This window comes from Macrotis lagotis, chromosome 1 (genome assembly GCF_037893015.1).
Source record: "Macrotis lagotis isolate mMagLag1 chromosome 1, bilby.v1.9.chrom.fasta, whole genome shotgun sequence".
Lineage (NCBI taxonomy): Eukaryota > Metazoa > Chordata > Mammalia > Peramelemorphia > Peramelidae > Macrotis > Macrotis lagotis.
Genome location: NC_133658.1, coordinates 862,365,210 through 862,385,786, shown reverse-complemented (window position 1 = coordinate 862,385,786; position 20,577 = coordinate 862,365,210). Strand labels below are relative to the sequence as shown.

The following is a 20,577-nucleotide window of genomic DNA, read 5'->3' as shown; positions in this document are numbered from 1 at the left end:
TTTTTATTTGTATCCCTATTTATATAGTATACACTCAATAAATGATTTTTCATTCATTTGATTTTGGAAGGTCTGGGTTTAAGTTCTGCATTTGGAACAAGACCTTGAGCAAACCACATAACCACTTTCTTTTCCCTAGGCAATTCTTTAAGATTATAAGTTGCAGAGAAGGTGCTGACCCACATTTATAGAGGGAGTAGTACTCTCCCTTAGGAGATTCCAGTAACATTGAAATCACAGATCTAGTCCCTAATCCTCTATTTCAGTAGATAACTAGATTTGTCAAAAGTCAGAATCTCTAGCTTTGTGTTCCAACCTGTCATGATTTGTGATCCCAGGGCAAGTAGCTTTTCCTCTCTGAACTTTGTTTTTTTTCCTAATATCAGAAGAGAATAATTTGTGAGGATTAAATGTAGAGTTTTGTAAATAATGAATGTAAAATAGTAGTATAGTAATAGAAACATCATGGGACTAATGGGTTAAAGTGCTGAGTTTTGGAATTAGGAAAAAAACAAGGTTTAAATTTTCTGAACTTGACTTAAAGTCAAAAGTCACTTAATTTGAGTGTGCCTCAGATGTTGAACAGTGAGACAGCATTTCCAACTATTGTATGAGAATTAGTGTAATCCTTGGGGTCAGCCTTGAAAATTCCCTATGCCAGATTTCATTAACATGGGGACTTGTTTATATTATTAGTATTAGAGACATTTGTATTATTTGTTTTTTGCAAGGCAATGGGGTTTAAGTACTTGCCCAAGGTCAGTCTGAGGCCATATTTGAACTCAGGTCTGCCTAATTCCAGGGTCAGTGCTCTATCCACTATGCCACCTAGCTGCTCCTGACATATTTGTAATATTATTGTTTAACAGGTCTTTTACCTGCCATTTGCTTTGTAGGCCAGGGATACCTGATACTTATAGTCATCTGTTTATAAAGAAAAAATTTCTCTAATTGCTTCTGTCCAGTATGTGTTTGTCCCTCAATTGGTATTTATTAAGACACAAACATCGATCATGAGTCAGGAGTACCTGAGTTCAAATCCAGTCTCAGACACTTAATAATTACCTAGCTCGGGTAGCTTGTTGTAATGTCCCATCTACTGGGGATTTGAATTTGCTCTTGTCTTATTTTCCTGCTCCTTTACCTTTCTAAATAATCTTTTTTGTTTCTCTTTCTGTTTTGAATTTTATACTTTTAAGGAATAACAAATTGAAAACTCAGGAAAACTTGGGAACATACACTTAATAGGATATTTAGTTCTTGAAGAGTTAACATTGTCTGATGGAAAATCAGAGGGACCTGTATTTGAATCTTGACATTGCTATTTAATGATAAGGAGAACTTGGACAAATCAAGTTCTCTGTTTTCTCATTTTCAAATTGAGGGCTAGCTTAGATCCATTGTAAGATGACTTCTGGTTTTGATTTCTAACTTTTTTACCTATGGATGAAGCCCTGGTGTGCATTGGGATTACTATACTGCATATCTTCAATTATTGGAGGTAGGGGGAAGATAGCGTTTTTAAGTTGCAGAGCTCCATAAAAATTAATAGTTGTGGTTAGTGGAATCTCTTCTCATCCAGATGATAGAAAGGAACCACTATGGGTAAGGGGAAAAAAATCCCAAAACTTTTCAAGTGAAAAGACTTTCATATCATAGAAATCTGAACTTTTAGGGCAGCTAGGTGGCACAGTGGATAGAGCACTGGCCCTGGAGTCAGGAGTGCCTGAGTTCAAATCCTGGCTCAGTCACTTAATAATTATAATTACCTAGTTGTGTGGCCTTGGGCAATCCACCTAACCCCATTTGCCTTGCAAAGACCTAAAAACAACCTAACTTTTATATTTGAAGGCAGTTGAGGATAAATGGCCCTTAGATTAGAATAAAACTAGGTTAAAAAGGAAGATTCTTTGTAAACAATATTAAGAGACTTGCCTCTAGGTATTGGGCAGGAATTGTACTTGTTCGTTAGAGATTACTTACTCTCTATAATAAGAACTTCCATCATACAATCTTGAAATTGGGGTTGGTGTTAATTGAAGCGAATTGTAGAGCAGCGTATTCCTATTCGTGTTCGTATTGGTATTAGTATCTCATGAATGATTTTCAAAGTCAGAATCTTAGAGCTAGCAGTGAAAAAACTGTAGACAGCTTCTCTTTCAAGCTCATTTATATATTAGGAAACCTTAGCTCAGAGTTTAAAGTGACTTGTCCAAGGTCATGTAACTGGGGAGCAGTTGGGTAGTTAGATTCATGACCTATATTAAAGTATAAAGTTCTTTTTACTAGGTAGCTTGAATTACATACTGTTGAGCTTCAGTGTTCTTTAGGAGGCAGTACTGTAAATAATATACCAATATGTAAATTGAACATCAGGTTTAATAACAATGTCCACAATGCCCTGTGTCATCAAGCTAATAATTTGTCAGTGATAAGATTTGACGACCCCCCCCCCCACTGTATTCACCAAGTCAAGATGTCTGCCTTTGTTTCTTTTTTTCTATTTAAGACGTATATGTTTTAAGAACACTGGCTTAATATTGACCAGGATTTTATATTATACTTTCATTAAAGGTAAATTGGAATTAACATATTCTATAATCAACCTGTTCTATAACCAGGACTTTGAACTGAACTACAAATTACCATGACCCCAGTATCTGTTAAACATATTCTTTGTACACACCTTTTTATTTCAAAGCCTGGCATTGAGATCCCCTACCTGAGGATCTAAAATGACAACTTTGTTCCCTCTGAGTAGATCTATAGGCTGACTAATTTAGTAATTGTCATTTTTTTGATAGCTAAGATTGTGATGATAGAGGATACTGTACACATAATCTGTTTTGCAAAAGCATCATGAGGGTTACCCATTTTTACGCCTTATTCTCTTTAGCTTACTGACCTGCCACCTTTTCCATTCAAACACATCTTTGATATAGTTGTCATGTTTTTGTTCATTATCTTTGGTAATATGCTATGGACTTCTGATATACATACCATATATCACTGCCCTTTGAGTCACCTGTAAATTTCAATCTTATCCATGATTTCTATCCATACAGCATCACTTGGAGACTTACCAGTGCTTTGAGAAGTGAACTTTTGTGGAAGGGATGAGTTTGGGCAATAGTTGAAACTGTTCTACGGTTTTTCGAAAGGCAGGCCTGTCCATTCACTTGCAATTCACTTCTGGGCCCAGCTCATTGTGGCCATCTACAGGTCTCATATGTGCATACACTCATCGCAAGTACATGGCATCTAAGTATATTTTTATCTGTTTGTTTTTTCCTAGGTTGCACAGGGCTTGATGCATGATAGTTGTTTAATAAATGCTTCTTGAATTGACTCTGTGACAACATAACTGATTAGGAAGATCACTGTTCATTGGACTGAAGTAATCAGCTAATTGGCATGCAAACAAGCATCATAGAGCATTTTCCTATTTATAAGGAATCTTCAGGATGGATGTTATATGGGATAGCCTTCCTGATTTTAGAAAAGTCTTTAGGGAGTTTTACTTATGTAGGGGAATAAAATTTAAACATATGGATATTGGAATACATTGTTGGGGAAGTATATGTGTTTTCTCTGAGTCTGAGTGGTGTGTTTTTGGTTTTCCTTATGCAGGATCTTGTATGTCTTTACTTATATGATTGATAATTTGGTCTGTTGAAAGACTTGCCTTTTTTTTCAAGTTTTCATTAAGGATACTGTTTTTCATGTGTCAGTTTCATGAAGATTTTATAGTTGTGGAAAGAATTTTACAGATGTCTTCACTTGCTCTTTTTGGGGTAATGTTCTTTTGTTGTGATCTTTTGAAATCTTCTCTTTGAGATATTAAATTATTCCCTGAGTAACTAGAAAATTTTTGTCTTCAGCATGGATTTGTTTATATTTGGTCAGGTCCAACTGTTATTCCTGATGTCATTTTAAGTGCCATTTCTACTTTAGCACATCAAAAGAATGAGGTGAGTTACATTGTCAATAATGGGAATAGATTAATAAAGAAATGCTGGAAAGTGTTTCATTACACGTCTCTTTGGTGTCTTCAGAATTCATCTCTATGTGTTTTGAGGGTATGACTTAGACTTAGAGGCAGCTTGGTAGATAGAACTGTTTTTTTGGGGGGGGCAAGGAAGTGGGATTAAGTGACTTACCCAAGGGCACACAGCTAGGTAACTATTATGTGTCTGAGACTGGATTCAAAATCAAGCTCTCCTGACTCCAGGGCTGGTGCTCTATCCACTGCACCACCTAACTACCCCTAATTCTTTGAATGAGGTAGAACTAGATTTGAATTTGACCTCAGACATTTGTTAGCTTTGTGGCCCTGGGAAAGACATTTACACTATTTGAGCCTTCATTTCTTCAGTGGAGATAAAAAGGGCACATTCTTTTTGTTTTTGTTGTTTGCAAGGCAGTGGGGTTAAGTGGTTTGCCCAAGGCTACCTGGGCTAGGTAATTATTAAGTGTCTGAGACCAGATTTGAACTCAGGTACTCCTGACTCCAGGGCTGGTGCTTTATCCGCTATGCCACCTAGCCACCCCTGGCCACCCCTGAAGGGAACCTTCTTTAGAGACTGATGTTGAAGAGCAAATGAGATGATGTCTATAAAGTACTTTACAAACCTTAAGGGACACTATAAATGTCAGCTACTATCAGGGGAGTTATAGTATTGTATCTCAAGCTTTTTGCAGGTTTGCTGTCTTATCCTGTTTTTTGCTGTTTTAAGTGGCTGATAGATGCTGGTGATAGAGACAAAACCGTGGAGGTTATACTTTAAGGGTTGGGGGGGGAGGGAATATATGTACACAGATACATGGAGGGCTAGTGTGAAAGAAAAGAAAGAAAAGAGGTCTAGCATAGAAAATACTGAAAAACTATACTACTATAGTTAGAGCAAGGGCAGCTAGATGGCAAAGTGAATAGAATATGACTTTTTTGACTACTTAAATGAAACTGAGTGGAGGCTTTAAGGAAAACAAGAATTCTGATGATGAGCATTCTAGACACAAGAAATGATGTAATGCATGGAGCAGGCAGAGGAATAGTATATTGAGTTCAGGGAACATCTACTAGTCTGTTGTGCCCTTCCTGTAGTAGGGCACTCAGCTTGTATTGGTCTGATCAGCCAAAGTTGAACACACTGTGATTTATCTCTTATTTAGTGATGTCATTTTGGTGTTTTTCGATCATGAAGGACAAGAACTAATGTGGTGTCTTTGAAGGAAAATACTGTGAAATTTGGCCAGAAACATAGGATGGAGTCAGCTTGTTCAGGACTTTGACTTATAAGAGACCCACTGAAAGTTCAGGAGAGTGACAGATTTCCCCAAGGCCACACAGCTACATAATTATTAAGTGTCTGAGGCTGGATTTGAACTAAGGTACGTACTCCTGACTCCAGGGCCAGTTCTCTATCTACTGCGCCACCTAGCCACTCCTAGTAATATTTTAACAGTGGTGAGGAAGATGAATTGAAGGGAGAGCCTAAATTTATGTAATCAAAATTAGCCATTTTGGGGTGGCTTAGGTGGTGCAGTGGATAAAGCACCGGCCCTGGAGTCAGGAGTACCTGGGTTCAAATCTGGTCTCAGACACACCTTGCCTTGGGCAAGCCACTTAACCCCATTTGCCTTGCAAAAAAATAAACTAAAAAAAAAGTTGGCCATTTTGCCTTCCTCTTTTATTGTTTGCGAGTTGTTCCCTGTCTATAGATTTATCTAATAGGTGATTTCTTCTGTTTTCCCCTAAGGTGCTTGTATCACCTCATCCTTTCTGTCTAAATCATTTTGACTGTATATTGATAAATGCTGAGATGATGTTGGCTTGTTCCTAGTTTGTGCCAGATCACTTTCCAATTTTCTGTCTTTTTTTTTGTCAGCTAGTAAGTTCTCATTCCAGTTTATCAAACTGTGGGTTACTTTTGTTCACTTGCTTCTTCTGTATCTAATTTGTTCCATTGATCGATGGATTTCTTTAGTACCAACTACTTTTGATGATTATAATTTTGTGTTATAGTTTGATATCTGACAACTGCTAGACCTCTTTCACTTTTTTCCCATTGATTCCTTGAACTTTTGTTTCTTCAGATAAATTTCATGATTTTTTTCTAGTTTTATAAATAATTTTTTGGCATTTTGATTGATTTGGCAGTGAATAAAGTACTGTTGTCATTTTTATTATATTGACTTGGCCCATCCACAAGCAACTAATATTTCTTCCATTATTTAGATCTGTCATTTTGTTCATGTAGTTCTATATATGGTTTGGCAAGTAAGACTGTATTTTCCACTTTTCTGCAGTTATTTTAAATGAAATTTCGTTTTCTCTTCCTACTAGGTTTAGTTGGTAATATATAGAAATGCTGATGATTTGTGTGGACTTTTTTATATACTGCAAACTTTGATGAAGTTACTATTTTGACTACTTAAACCATCATATCTTCAGAAAGTGATAATTTTGTTTCCTCCATGACCATATGCTTTTTCTTCAATTCTATTTCTCAGTGCTTGCTTTAGGTTTTTGTTGCTGTTCAGTTGTTTCTGTCATCTGACTCCATGTCTGACTTTTCTTGGCAAAGATGGTGGAGTGGTTTGCCATTTTCTTTCTCCAACTCATTTTACAGATCAGAGGAAAACCAGTCAAACAGGGTTAAGTGACTTGCCTGGGGCACATAGCTGAGGGCAGATCTGAACTCATGGAAATGAGTTTTATTAACTTGAGGCCCAGTATTCTATTCACTTTGCCATCTAGCTGCCCTTGCTCTAACTATAGTAGTATAGTTTTTCAGTACATTATTAAATAATATTGGTGATTCTTTCATCCTTGATATTATTTTCTGATTGATCTATGCTTGCTCTTAGTTTAGATAGATATTGCTTATTTAAAGAACCCTTTTATGTTTTCTAGTGTTTTTAATTGGGTGTTATAATTTATAAATTGTGATAGCATTTGAATTTGAACCACATTTCCAAAGTCTTTGTCCTCCCCCTGTTCTCCCTTGGACTCCCCTTCTTGTTGAAATCACAGTTAAAGTAAATGGTGTGTTGCTTTAGGGAAATCTTAGCTTTTTGTAAATTTCTTTTCTTCATCTTTTGCGACAAATAATTTTTTTCTGTACAAGTTGAACTTGTCTTCTTAGTGATTGGCTGGCTCACTTTTTGTCATGAATAAAGCAAAGTAAAATAACTCAGGAAAATGTTTCTTGTGGCCTTCGGGCATGCACTGGTACCCAAACCATCTACTTCTTTTCTTTCTTCTGTGGAGACCTTTTAAACTCTTTTGACATTTGATTGTGACATATTCCTTCTTTGGTTTTATTTTATATCATTAAAGATGGAATTCTGTTTCTCAGCTAGTAGTTGTTGGACAGTTCTCAACAGATAGAGTATCTCCAGGTCATTTGATGTTGATAGTTCCCAAACCATGTACTTTTTGGGGGAGGGAGGGGTTTGTGAACAATGGGACCCATGTGTGTTTTTCACAATCAATTTTTTTATTATTTATTTTTTTCCACTTTAATATTTATTTATTCTCTTTTTGTACAAATGTTTTTTATACATTAATAAAATATTCTTGTTTAAGAGTAAACAGAATATCTCCTCCCCCCACAAAACATAGACTTGCTTGAGTGATAAAGTAAAGGGGAGAGAAAAAAATTAAAATTAAAAAATAATAGTAATAATTGTAGGTATGGCCAGGTGGTGCAATGGACAGAGCACCAGCCCTGGAGCCAGGAGCATCCAAGTCCATATCCGGCCCCATACACCCAACAATCACCCAGCCATGTGACATGCAAGCCACCCCAGCCCCACTGCCCTGCAAAAAGAAAAAAAAAGACCCAAAATAAAATAAAATAGTAATAATAGTAGAGGTGGCTGGGTGGCGGACAGAGCATTGGCCCTTGAACCAGGAGCACCTTGGGTCCAAATCTGCCCTCAGACACCCAACGATCACCCTGCTATATGGTCCCAGGCAGGCCACCCAGCCCCATTTGCCCTGCACCCCCCCCAATAATAATAATAATAATAATAATATTATTAATAATAATAATAATAATAATAATAATAATAATAATAATATTATTAATAATAATAATAATAATAAAAATGTGCTTCAGTCTTTGTTCCAACACCACCAACTCTGTTGAGGGTGGATCACATTCTTTATGGTGCTTCAGTCTTTGTTCCAACACCACCAACTCTGTCCAGGGTGGATCACATTCTTTATGGTAAATCCATCACAAAAGTTACTTCCATATTTTTCCACCATTGCCATTGCTGATTGCAACTCCCTTCTCCACTACCATGTACTATATTTTCTCTCTCCTTTCACTGACTCCGCTATAGGGTAGCTGACTGGCACAGCAGCCAGATCCCTGGCCCTGGGGCCAAGAAGCCCTGAGCCTCCATACCACCCCTTAGGCCCAGCATCCACCTGGCCCTATGGTCCTGGACAGGCCTTCCAATCCCAGCCCCTTGCAAGAAGTAAAAAAGAAAATGTGTTATATCTGACCAGTCTCCCACCATGGTCCATCCTCTCCTCCTTCATTCACATCCCCCCCCTTCCCCCTGTCCCCCCCCTTTTCTTCTTGCTCCAGATGTCTATACCCCATTGAGTATATATGCTGTTTCCTCTCCTAGCCACCTCTGATGAGAGCAAAGATTCCCTCATTCCCCCTTGCCTTCCCCCCTTCCATATCATTGCAATAACCCATTGTAATGAAGAAAAATCTTATTATATGAAATATCTTGGCCTATTCCCCCTCTCCTTTTTCTTTCTCCCATTACATTTCCCTTTTTTCTATTGACTCCATTTTTACACCATATTTTATCTTCGAATTCAGCTTTTTCCTGTGCTTCAACTATAAAAGCTCCCTCTACCTGCTCTATTAACTGAGAAGGTTCATATGAATATTAACAGTGTCATTTTTCTCTGTAGGAATACATGCAGTTCATCATCATTAAGTCCCTCATATTTCCCCCCTCTCCTCCAATCTCCATGCTTCACCTGAGTCCTGTATCTGAAGATCAAACCTTCTGTTCAGCTCTGGCCATTCCTAAAGGAACATTTGAAATTCCACTGGTTCATTGAAAGTCCATGTTTTTCCCTGGAAGAGGGCATTCAGCCTTGCTGGGTAGTTGATTCTTGGCTGCATTCTAGGCTCTTTTGCCTTCTGGTATATTATATTCCAAGCCCTACGAACTTGCAATGTAGTTGCTGCTAAATCCTGTGTTATCCTGACTGCAGCTCCACGTGTGTGTGTGTGCGCACGCGCATGCATGTGAGTAATGCTAATTCTTGGAAGAATGTGGACTACCTGAAAAGTCCTCACTTCTGGTATGTTACTGACATCACCTGATTAAAGGGCTCCCTCTTCGTGTCTCTGCTGTGTGTGATATGGGGCATTTAAACATTATACATTTATATATATATACCTACTGACTAGAGTAACTTCACATCATGTCCAAATGTAGTAAAGTTTAAAAAAGGATGTTATTCTAGGTTATACCCATCTATGGAGTATTTCTCTAGAGATATAGGCAAGAATAACACATAGGTGATTTGTAGTCTGCTTGAGGGAATATCACTGATGAAATCACAGAACATTGAAATAGTAAGGCACATATTAGAGTTTGTGGTGCTGTGGAATCAGAAGGCTGAGATTTATGCCCTGACTGACAAATGCTTCCTAGTTTTAGCATTGGGAAACATGTCCTTTGTTCATTAGGGATATTGTGAGAAAAATACTTTTTAACACTTGAAGAAACTGACTTTAAGAATACTTCAAAGGACCAGACTGCATCATTGGAGACTTATTTTTTTTAAATCTATAAGGGAATGGAAATGGAGATAGGAATGCTTTTGTGTGTGTCAGTTGATATGCCCATTCTTTCTAATGTTAAAATTGGGATACATGATAGTAAGTAACCTTCAGTGCAATTATAGGGTAGTTCAGAGTCCAGAATAGTAGTGTTCAGTTTTGCCAAATGAACACATCATTGAATGTGAAGGATAAGGGACTTGAGAAGCCTGATCTTTTTGAATAACCATTCCCCAAAAGAAGTTACCTAGTTTCCACTGGAAATTTTTCAGTGGTAAATTTTCAGTAAGTTTCAAGGTATTGGTAACCAATTACATTTTAGGATAGTTTCTTATTTCAACTCCCTGTCTGCACCTTCCCACCTATTCTTCCTTCCTAGATCAGTTTTTTCCTATGTTAAAAATGTCCATTTTCATTATCTGACTTTAATGGCATATTTTGCATTCTTTTTCTATTCCTCATCTTCTGCTTTTAGCTTGTTAAAATCTTTTCTAAAAAGTGATGAAACACCCCACATTTGAACATAATACTATATACATGATCTTACCAGAACTCAAGTAGTATTACCTTCCTGGTATTTGTCACCATGTTCCATTAATATAACCTAAGATCATGTTAGGATTTTGTACTTTGATTTCTCTTAAGTTTATAACCCACTAAAATATCTTTTATGTAAATAACTATACCATTTAGCCCTACCTCTTTCATCCCATACCTCTGTTTATTTTATTCACATCAAGTAATAGGATATTGATAATAATTAATGTAATGGTAACCATATTTCTATAATTTTTTTTAGAAAAATTTTAATATCACCTGTTTCCTGAAGTACACATCCCTCCTACACCTTTCAAAAGTAACTCATATTACAAAGAATAAAAGAAACAAAAATATTTCAGCAAAAGTAAACCAATATATTGAAAAAATATGACATTTTATAAGTAGTATTCCATACCCATAGCATCCCACCTATGTAATGAAGGTGGAAAAGAAGGGGTACCTTCTCATTGCTCTTCTTTGGGACCAAATTTGGTTACTCAAATTTCACAAGATCCAGTTTGTTTTTATTTTTTCGATTTACATAGTTGAAGTCATTATGTAATACTGTTTTTCCGATTCTGCTTATTTTACTTTTGTCTATATAAGCATATCTGTATTCATTGTGTTATTAGTCTTACAGCACAGCAACAATATTTTGCCTTTATTCTATACCCCAATTCATGAATGGGTTTATTCATTTTTAGTTATTTGCTAGTACAAAAAATGCTAACATTTTGTTGTCTTTAGGACTTTTTAACCCTTTAATTTTTATCTTTAATAAACCTTGTTTGTTGTGATCTTTTGACAAGTATTATTAGGAAATGGCTTTTGTTTGTATTTTTTAATTGCTTATATAATCTGGAATATCTGTACTTGAGATATTGGATACAAATACCCCCTTCCCCCTTCTTTTATTCTAGTTATGTTAAATTTTTTTCATGTTATCGAATAGCTATTTATATTTGTGAACATCTCTGTCTCTTATTTGGTTAAGAATTCAGCCCCTACTGAGCGGCTAGGTGGTGTAGTGGATAAAGCACCTGCCCTGGAGTCAGGAGTACCTGGGTTCAAATCCGGTCTCAGACACTTAATAATTACCTAGATGTGTGGCCTTGGGCAAGCCACTTAACCTTGTTTGCCTTGCAAAAAGCAAAAAACAAACAAAAAAAGAATTCAGCCCCTACCCATCTGATCTGATTTTCTTTAAAATCAAACAAATAAAAAACCCATACTCTTTTATATTCAGGTCATATTCATTTCGATTTTACTGTATTTAGTGTAAAAATATTGATCTAAACTGAAGTTTTGCCAGATTTCTTTGCATTTTTTTCTAAGTTCTTGTCAAATAAGGAATAACTTCTCAGGACATATGTTTCTTGGGTTTGTTAAGTGACACTGGGTTAGTGAGTTCAGTTTCTCGTTTTTCTGTGTCTAGTCTGTTCCACTGATCTACTTTTCTAACTCTTTCTAAATAGTTTGGATAATTACTGCTAGTGGTATATTCATTGTTTTCTAGGGTATTGTGGATCTTTTATTCCTTCAAATGAATTTTGTTATTTTGCTAGCTCTGAAAAGATAGTTTGTTTACTAGTTCTATGAGAATAGCAATAATCTGTGAATTGCTTTGTTGTTATTTTTTTATTATTTTGGCATGGTCCAGCCACGAGAACTGATTATAGATTCATATAGGTCCTGAAATGCTAATGAGACAGAAGAATTAAAGGCAAGAATTTTAGGGAAAAGGGAAGGGGGAAAAATGACTCTTAGTTGAAAAGACCCTAAAAAATTGATTGAGATATATACACAAAAACCAATGGGATTCCTACAGGGCAGTAATAAAATCCAGGACAGAATAATAGAAAGGGAAATCCCATTTTACATTAACTGTAAAATGCATAAAATCACGCTGTCAGGACCCAGCACAAAGAAAATTTATTATTGAGAGGTCTTTAAAATGTTGAATTTAAATAACTGGAGGAATATATTCAGTGCTCATGGCCAGGCTGTGCCAATATTATAAAAATGACACTGCTATGAAATTAATTTATATATGAATGCTATCCTATTCAACCCACTAAGGGGAAAATTAATTTGAGGGAACAAAATATCTGGAATTACATTTCTTACTCTGCCTGTTCTGCTGTTTTGTAGGCAGTGTTTTACAGGTTCTTGTTATTTTCATTATATGACATAGCAGAGAGGAATAAATTTGTATTTCTATACAGTAACACATTGCATAGGGAGTAGTAAATAAATGCAATCATCAGGCATTATTTTTAGACATCATTCTGTTGGGCATAACTTTTTTTAATTTATTTATTTTGGTAAGGCAAACGTGGTTAAGTGGCTTGCCCACGGCCACACAGCTAGGTAATTATTAAGTGTCTGAGACTGGGTTTGAACCCAGGTACTCCTGAGTCCAGGGCTGGTGCTTTATCCACTATGCCACCTAGCCGCCCCTGGCCATAACTATAAAATATCATTTGTGCACATATACTTAATAAATCTCAGTGTTTTTTTTTTTTAAAGAATGAGTTTTGTGGAAATTAAGTGGTTGTCCTTCATTTGGGGAATGGCTTAACAAAACTGTGGAATATGTATGTCATGGAACACTATTGTTCTACTAGAAACCAGGAGGGATAGGAATTAAGGGGAATCCTGGAAGGATTTGCATGAACTGATGCTGAGTGAGATGAGCAGAACCAGAAGAACATGAGTTTGATGATCAATCTTGATTGGACTTGCTCATTCCATCAGTGCAACAATCAGGAACGATTTTGGGCTATCTGCAATGGAGAATAACATCTGTATCCAGAGAAAGAACTGTGGAGTTTGATCAAAGACCAAGATAATAATCTTTAATTTAGAAAAAAACTTACCTTATGTAATTTTGTTATTTCTTATACTTCATCTTTCTTTCTTAGGGATATGATTTCTCTCATCACATTCAACTTAGATCAGTGTATACCCATGGAAACAATGTAAAGACTAACAGAATGCCTTCTTTGGGGAGGGTCAAGAATGGGGGGAAATTTGTAAAACTCAAAATAATAAAATCAATCTTTAAAAAAATGAATTCAGGATTAAAATTTGAAATCTAGGATAGGACTAGAAATGTAACTTGAAGCAGATACAGTAAGCTTTTTCATACCTTAAATTCCTAATCTGGAAAATAGTGATAATGTCTTTCTCCTTTGAAAGGGAATAAACCAAAAGAGTAGTATTCTGAAATCAAAATTTTTTTTGTTTTTAAATATTTTGTTTGTTTTTCCAACTACATGCAATCATTTTTTTTTTTTACTGAGGTTTGCATTTCTCCCTGCCCCTCTATATCCCCCAGATCCATATTGATCATGTTCTGAGAGAAGATTCAAATCTAAATGGAAGAAAGAAAATATTAGGGGGGAAAAAATGACACAATACATAAGATAACTTTCAGAAATTGAAGATAGTAAGTTTTGATCTTCATTTAAACTCCACAGATCCTTCTCTGGATATGAATGGTATTTTCCATCACAAGTCTAGTAAAAACTCTCTTTGATTATTATACTGCTGAAATGAACAAGTCCATCACAGTTGATCATCACTCAGTGTTGTTGTTTAGTTGTGTATAATGTTCTTCTGGTTTTGCTCATTTTCACTCAGCATCAATTCATGTCTTTTCAGGCTTTTATGAAATTATGTCCCTCATGATTTATAGAACAGTAGTGTTTCATCATACAAATACACTACAATTTGTTTAGCCATTCCCCAATTGATGGTCATTCCCTCAATTTCCAATTCTTTGCCACTATGATATTTTTGTATATGTGTCATTGTTACCCCTTTTCCTGCTCTCTTCAGGATACAGACCCAGTAAGTGGTATAACTGAATTAGAAGTTGTGCAGAGTTTTATTGTCCTTTGTGCATATTCCAAATTGCTCTCCAGAAAGATAGGATTAGTTCACAACTCTACTAACACAGTGCATTAGTGTCCCAATTTTCCTATATTCCCTCCAACATTGATCATTTTCCTTTCTAGTTATATTGACCAATCCAATGGTTGTCAGGTGGTATCTCAGAGATGTTTTAATTTGCACTTCACTAATCAATTATTGAACAGTTTTTCCTATGAGTATAGATAGCTTTGATTTTTTTTTTGTCTTGAATTCCTTTTCCATATCCTTTGACCATTTATCAGTTGGAAATGATTTGTTTTTTTCTGCATTTGACTCAGTTTTCTATGTTTTAGAAATGAGTCCTTCGAAAGCACTAGTTGTAAAAATTGTTTCCCTGCTTATCACAATCTTTTTAAAAATTCTCGGTTGTAATGGTTTTGTTTGTTCAAAAATCATTTAATTTAGTGTTATATATTAACCAGTTTGTTTTTGATGTTCTCTATCTCTTTGGTCATAAATTGCTCCTCTTTCCATAGATCTAACAGTAAACTATTCCTTGTTTTCCTAATTGGCTAATAACAATAATAATAATAATAATAATAATAATAATAATAATAATAATAATAATAATACCTTTTGTGTCTAAATCCTGTACACATTTTGACCTTATCTTGGGTGTGTGTGTGTGTGTGTGTGTGTGAACATTGCTCACACACACACACACACACATAAGGTAGTGAGATGTTGGTCTGTGCCTAGTTTCTGCCAAAGTGTCTTCAGTTTTCCTTTGAAGAGTAAATTCTTTTTTTTTAGGTTTTTGCAAGGCAAATGGGGTTAAGTGGCTTGCCCAAGACCACACAGCTAGGTAATTATTAAGTGTCTGGGATTTGAACCCAGGTATACTCCTGACTCCAAGGCCGGTGCTTTATCCACTATGCCACCTAGCCGCCCCTGAAGAGTAAATTCTTAACCCAGAAGCTAGAATCTTTGGGTTTATCAAACAGTAGATTACTATAGTCATTTACTGCTGTTTCTTTTGCACCTAATCTAACCCACTGATCCTACCACTCTATTTCTTAGCCAGTACTAAACAGTATTGATGAGACTAGTTCTTTATACCATAGAAATCAGAGTATTTGAATGCTTTTTTCCTTGACAATTTAGTCAGTCCTTAGAAAAGACCAAGTCTTTGCTCTCATGAAAATTGCAGTTTAGTTGAGAAAATATAAGCTGTTATAACAAAACACAGAAAAAAATAATGTGAAGCTTGAGCCACAGACTTTGAGGAAAAGTAAAAGAGGAAGAGTGACTCCGTTCAGTGAAAGAGGGGTAGACCTACCATCTCTTAACCTTTTTAAGAGTGGTCTTCTGTATGCTTATTTGATTGAAAGAAGAATTGATATTTGTATTGTCTGGGTCCCCATAAGGTTTTGGGTGCAGATGCAATGAGATAATGTGTATAATAGGTTTTACAAACATGAAAGGATTATATGAATGTCAGTTTATTATCAGTGAAGAGGCCTAGTAGGATAGTTTTTAAAAGAGCTGGTCCTTGAAGAAAGAACAGAGGGAACTGCATATTGCCATAAGAAGGAATTAATGACTTATTTATGGGATAGTAAATAGTTCTGGTTTTGCTTGAACCAAGGCTTGGATGGAAATAAGGTATTAGAGGCCCTCGAGTTGATGTTTGTATGTTGAATATGTGTTTGAGAAGTTTACAAAAAATCCAGTCTAAAGTTTTTTGTTTTTTGTTAAATTCAAAGACTTTTGATAGTTTATTTCTGATGGATTCTGAGATACCATTTTTTTAGGTATTCAAGTGCTTCTCAATGAAGACACCGACTTTGTCTTTTTTGCTTTTCTTTGTTTTTGTATGTGGCAACTAAATAAGTTGAATTCATTTACATTACTACAATCATTTAATCCAGAATTGGTGATTTCAGTTTATAAATCCAATATTGACACCATTTTTTAAAGATAGATTCTTATTGATGGTTTTTACTTAGATTGTCTCCCTGTGCTTTCCCCCTTCTTTTTCTGAGAGAGCTATCTCTTTTATCATAAATTTTTTGTTGTTGTTGCTTTTTTTGAAAGGCTGTGGGCTTAAATGTCCTGTCCAAGATTATACAGCTAGGTAATTACTAAGTTTCTGAGGTCTGATTTGAACTCTGATTCTCCTGACTCCAGGTCTGGTCTCTTTCCACTGCACCACCTAGCTGTTTCATAATTTTTTTAAAAGTAGGAAAAGGGAGGAAAAATTGCAGAAATCAGTCAGTTAATAGAGATTAAGTGCCTGCTTTTATTTCTGGTACATAGTAGACTAAATAAGCACTGAGTGTACCATCAAAACTTTAAAAAAATTCAGATATTATTCTTTGTAATTTTGCAATAAGTAAACCCTGAATATACAATCAGTACTTAAAAAATTAGAGATTCTTTGTAATTTTGCAATATTTATTTTCCATGGTATTCTTTTAAGTCCATGTTTCTCTGCATTTATCATATTTACATAAGCATACTACAAGCATCAAAATAGTTCATTACATTTTTGTACCACAGTTTGTTTAGCCATTCCACAATTGGTGGGCACCTATTTTGTTTCCAATTGTTATGCTATCACAGAAATTGTCATTGTAAACATATTGGTTTCCATATGGAACTTTTTTGGCAATTACCTAAAGGTTAGATTGCTGAAATGTGGAATCTCTGGGTCAAAGTGACATTTTAGCTACTTTATTTAATACATATTGCCTACTTTTCTGAATAATTTTAGAGTTTACAGCTCTATCAGTGATATATACTGGTCTTTTATTCTACAACCCCTCTAAGGTTAACCTACTATCTTTATCTTAGCTAGTTTGTTGAGTGTGAGATGAAACAGGGTTATTTTGATTTTGCATTCTTTCATATAGTTGCTAATAGCCATTTTTCTTTTGAGAGCTATTTGTTCTTCTTTTTTGACCAATTATTTATTGGAGAATGACTTGATCTTTTTTCTGTTAGCTTTGTTTGTCTTGGTTACCAAACCATTATCTCAGAAATTGAATACAAAAAGATTTTTCTCAGTCAGTTGCTTTTTATTTTTGCTTTTCAGTTTCATTAATCAAAATTACCTATTCTAAAATTTGTATTGCTCTGTTTAAGAATTTGTGATCTGCTCAATTTTACTGGGATGGTTTTTAATTTTAGTCACAATTCAGTTTAAATTTATTAATGAAATATGGTATATGAAGTTCTGAATTTAATTTCTTCCTATAGCTTCCCTGTTTTCTGAGCTCCTTATATTTTATTTTCCCCTAAGACATTTATTTAGTGAACTCCAAAGGTTATTGAGTTATATATATTTTCAGATTTTTAAGAAATCACTAGCAAATGACTTTGATTGCTATATAAATGTGAGCTATCATGATTGGGTAGTACTACTAGTAAACATGACATAGTCTATAGACTGACGCAGGGCCTTTTCTAGGGCACATGATAATACATCATTCATCACCTATTCATAGTTTAATCTGTGCCTGGTTTTGGTGGGAGCAGGACAGTTATAGAAGATGCTCTTCTTTTTTCCTTTCTACAATCCTTGAAGGAGATTTTAACCATATTATCTAATTTCCCTTCTACAACAAGTTGTGTGTACAGCTCTTATGTTGTGGTCCTGTGTGCCCATTTGGCTATTGTTGCTACTGCTGCAAGCCACATGATTCTCTGCTCCTGTCTTTTTGGGTCTGAGTGATAGCCCTTGAAAGCTGTTTTTTCCATTTTTGGAACAATAATATGAATAATTGAAAAGCCACTCATCTCAAAACCCAAGTTTTCCCATAGAAGTTCTCCTCCCATATTTTTGCTCCCAAAGAACAATTCTTTCTCTTCCAAAAATACATGTAATTTCAGTGTGTGTGTGTGTGTGTGTGTGTGTGTGTGTGTGTGTTTCCCCTCTCTCTACCGAAGCAGAGTGCAAGCACACCTTGGATTGCATGTGTTACTCAGGTCAAAAAAAACCAATTCATTACCCTAGTAGCCATTCTTCTGGTTAATAAGACTCTTCAAGCTTAATTAGAATGCTCCTAGGATAAGATATACTCACTCTTAACCATGTAAAACCTTTCTCCCTTGATGTAGGATCCACTGTAACTTGTCCTTAATTGGCAAAGCATTTGGGAACCCATAGTCATGTCTAGATCATTTTCTTCATTATAGTTATTTTTTTTAGGTTTTTTGCAAGGCAGATGGGGTTAAGTGGCTTGCCCAGTGCCACACAGCTAGGTAATTATTAGGTGTCTGAGACCAGATTTGAACCCAGGTACTCCTGACTTCAAGGCCAGTACTTTATCCACTCTGCCACCTAGCCGCCCCTTCATTATAGTTTTGAGTTAACTGCAAACCTATTTTTACCTACCTACTTATGGACCCTTCACCCCGCAAAAAACTCCAAAACCAAAAACAACCCACCTAATGAATTAACAACCCCTGGTGTAAAGAGAAATTGGTGGTGATGTTTTTTAGTTGAAAGAATTTGTCAACTCTTTAAGCTTTTATTTATTTTTTTCATTTACACTTTACTAAAATATTCTTGTTTTATGGGTAAACATAAAAATATAAAACCTCATGAGAAATAAAGTAAAAGAAAGAGAAAAAGATGTGTTTCAGTCTGTGTTCTAATACCATCAAAGTTATTTCCATATTTTTCCACAGTTGCCGTTGCTGATTGTAACTCCCTCCATCCATTCCTCCCTACTACTATCTATTATATTTTTCTCTCCCCTTTCACTCTGTTCCTCTTCAAAAGTACTGTGGGGCAGCTGAGTGGTGAAGTGGACAGAGCACCTGTGACCAGGAGACCCCAAGCCCACATCACACCCCAGAGACCCAGCAACCACCTGACCCCATGGTCCCGGACAGGCTGCCCAATCCCAGCACCATGCAAAAAAGTTTAAAAAATGGTCAACTGTTGTTATTTGATATCTCCTATTCTCTCTTTCACTTCTTTCTCTAGATATTTGGCAACAAACCATTCAGATTCTTATCACCTCTGATCTGGACTATTTTTTCTTAGTCCTAGGGTCTTTAAATCCTATTAATTTCCTATATTATCTCACTGATACTGGAATATTTTCATAAATGTAATCTTATAACCAATGAATGAAGTTTGAGTTTGCTGCAAAGAAACCTTACTTTGGGTGGTAGTTTTAGTTGAAAGATTTTGAACTTTTTCTCTTTCCTTCTGCAGGAACGCCAAGGTCGTGTGAAATAAAGGCAGCTCTCCTGCAAAGACTGCAGCAACGGTTGCACCTGAATATCCTTCTGAGAGAGAGAAGAAGAGAAATGACCTTTGAAAGAATTAGGACTTTTTTTCTTAATTTCATTGACTTCAAAGAGACGATTGCAGACTTGCAGTTAAAAGTATTGGAATTTCACAAAAGACATAGGACTTAACTGGAAAAGAAAAAAAAAAGAAAAAAAAAAGGAAAAAACTAAACAAAAAATCCCTCTAGATAGTTTAGGTGAAAAATGTCCCCTTTATTTTGCCTTTGGTTGTGATTTCAGAGCATAATGCTTTGTTTTTTGTCTTTTTACTATGTTTTTCGGATTTTAAAGTCCGTAAATGGCATACAGTTTTTCTCTAATTTTTAAACCCTTTCCTCTTCCCCCCATTTTGACATTTGCACTTGGAACACCGAGTTGTGAAGGTTTTGGACATCCACCCCCAAAAGTGGAATTGGTTTTTCTTTTCCGAACTGGAAGAACATTTTTTATGAAGAATTTTTGTCTAGAAGAATTGAGCAGAGTGTTACCCCAAGGTTGTGTCTCTGAGGGTGGTTCATTTTCTCTGACCCTTTGTTACTCAAAGTAAAGTACTAGGAGTCCTAAGAAATGTTCTGTTCTTGTACATTATACAGATTAAGTCAGGATTAATTTGATTTCAAAGCTAAGAACAGTGGTAAAAACTTGTTTACAGAAAATGCATTTGGAAGAGAAAAATATTGTAAAATGTGTAGTGAATGTTTCTTCAGTTTCTTGTTCAGCCAATGAGGAAAGGGCACTGCCTTTCTTTTTACCATTAATCACTTCTCAATAATAAACGTGAGATCCTGTTGAGCATCACTTCTCGTACCATTTCATATTGAATATTTAAAAAGCCTACTTGAATTTGGAGGAAATTGGAGGTGTGTACCATATATATGAATTGATAGTGATTGGCAAGTTGAGGAGGAGACATTATTTTAGACTGTTATAAAATGGAGGAACTCAGGTATGCCTTTACACTCTGGGCAAGATGACCTCTCCATATCAGTTTGGGTACATAGACTTGATGATGTACTACTTC

The 20,577-nt window shown here is 35.6% G+C and overlaps 1 protein-coding gene across 1 annotated transcript in view; it reads left to right on the top strand.

The window, feature by feature from the left end:
* Positions 1-20,354, top strand: part of YTHDF2 (YTH N6-methyladenosine RNA binding protein F2) — a 43,943-nt gene extending 23,589 nt beyond the window's left edge. The window contains exon 5 of the mRNA XM_074217916.1: positions 19,480-20,354. Within this exon, the coding sequence (XP_074074017.1) occupies positions 19,480-19,503 (24 nt within the window). The 3' untranslated portion in view covers positions 19,504-20,354. The remainder of the gene's footprint in view (positions 1-19,479) is intronic.
* The last annotated feature ends 223 nt before the right edge of the window (positions 20,355-20,577 follow it).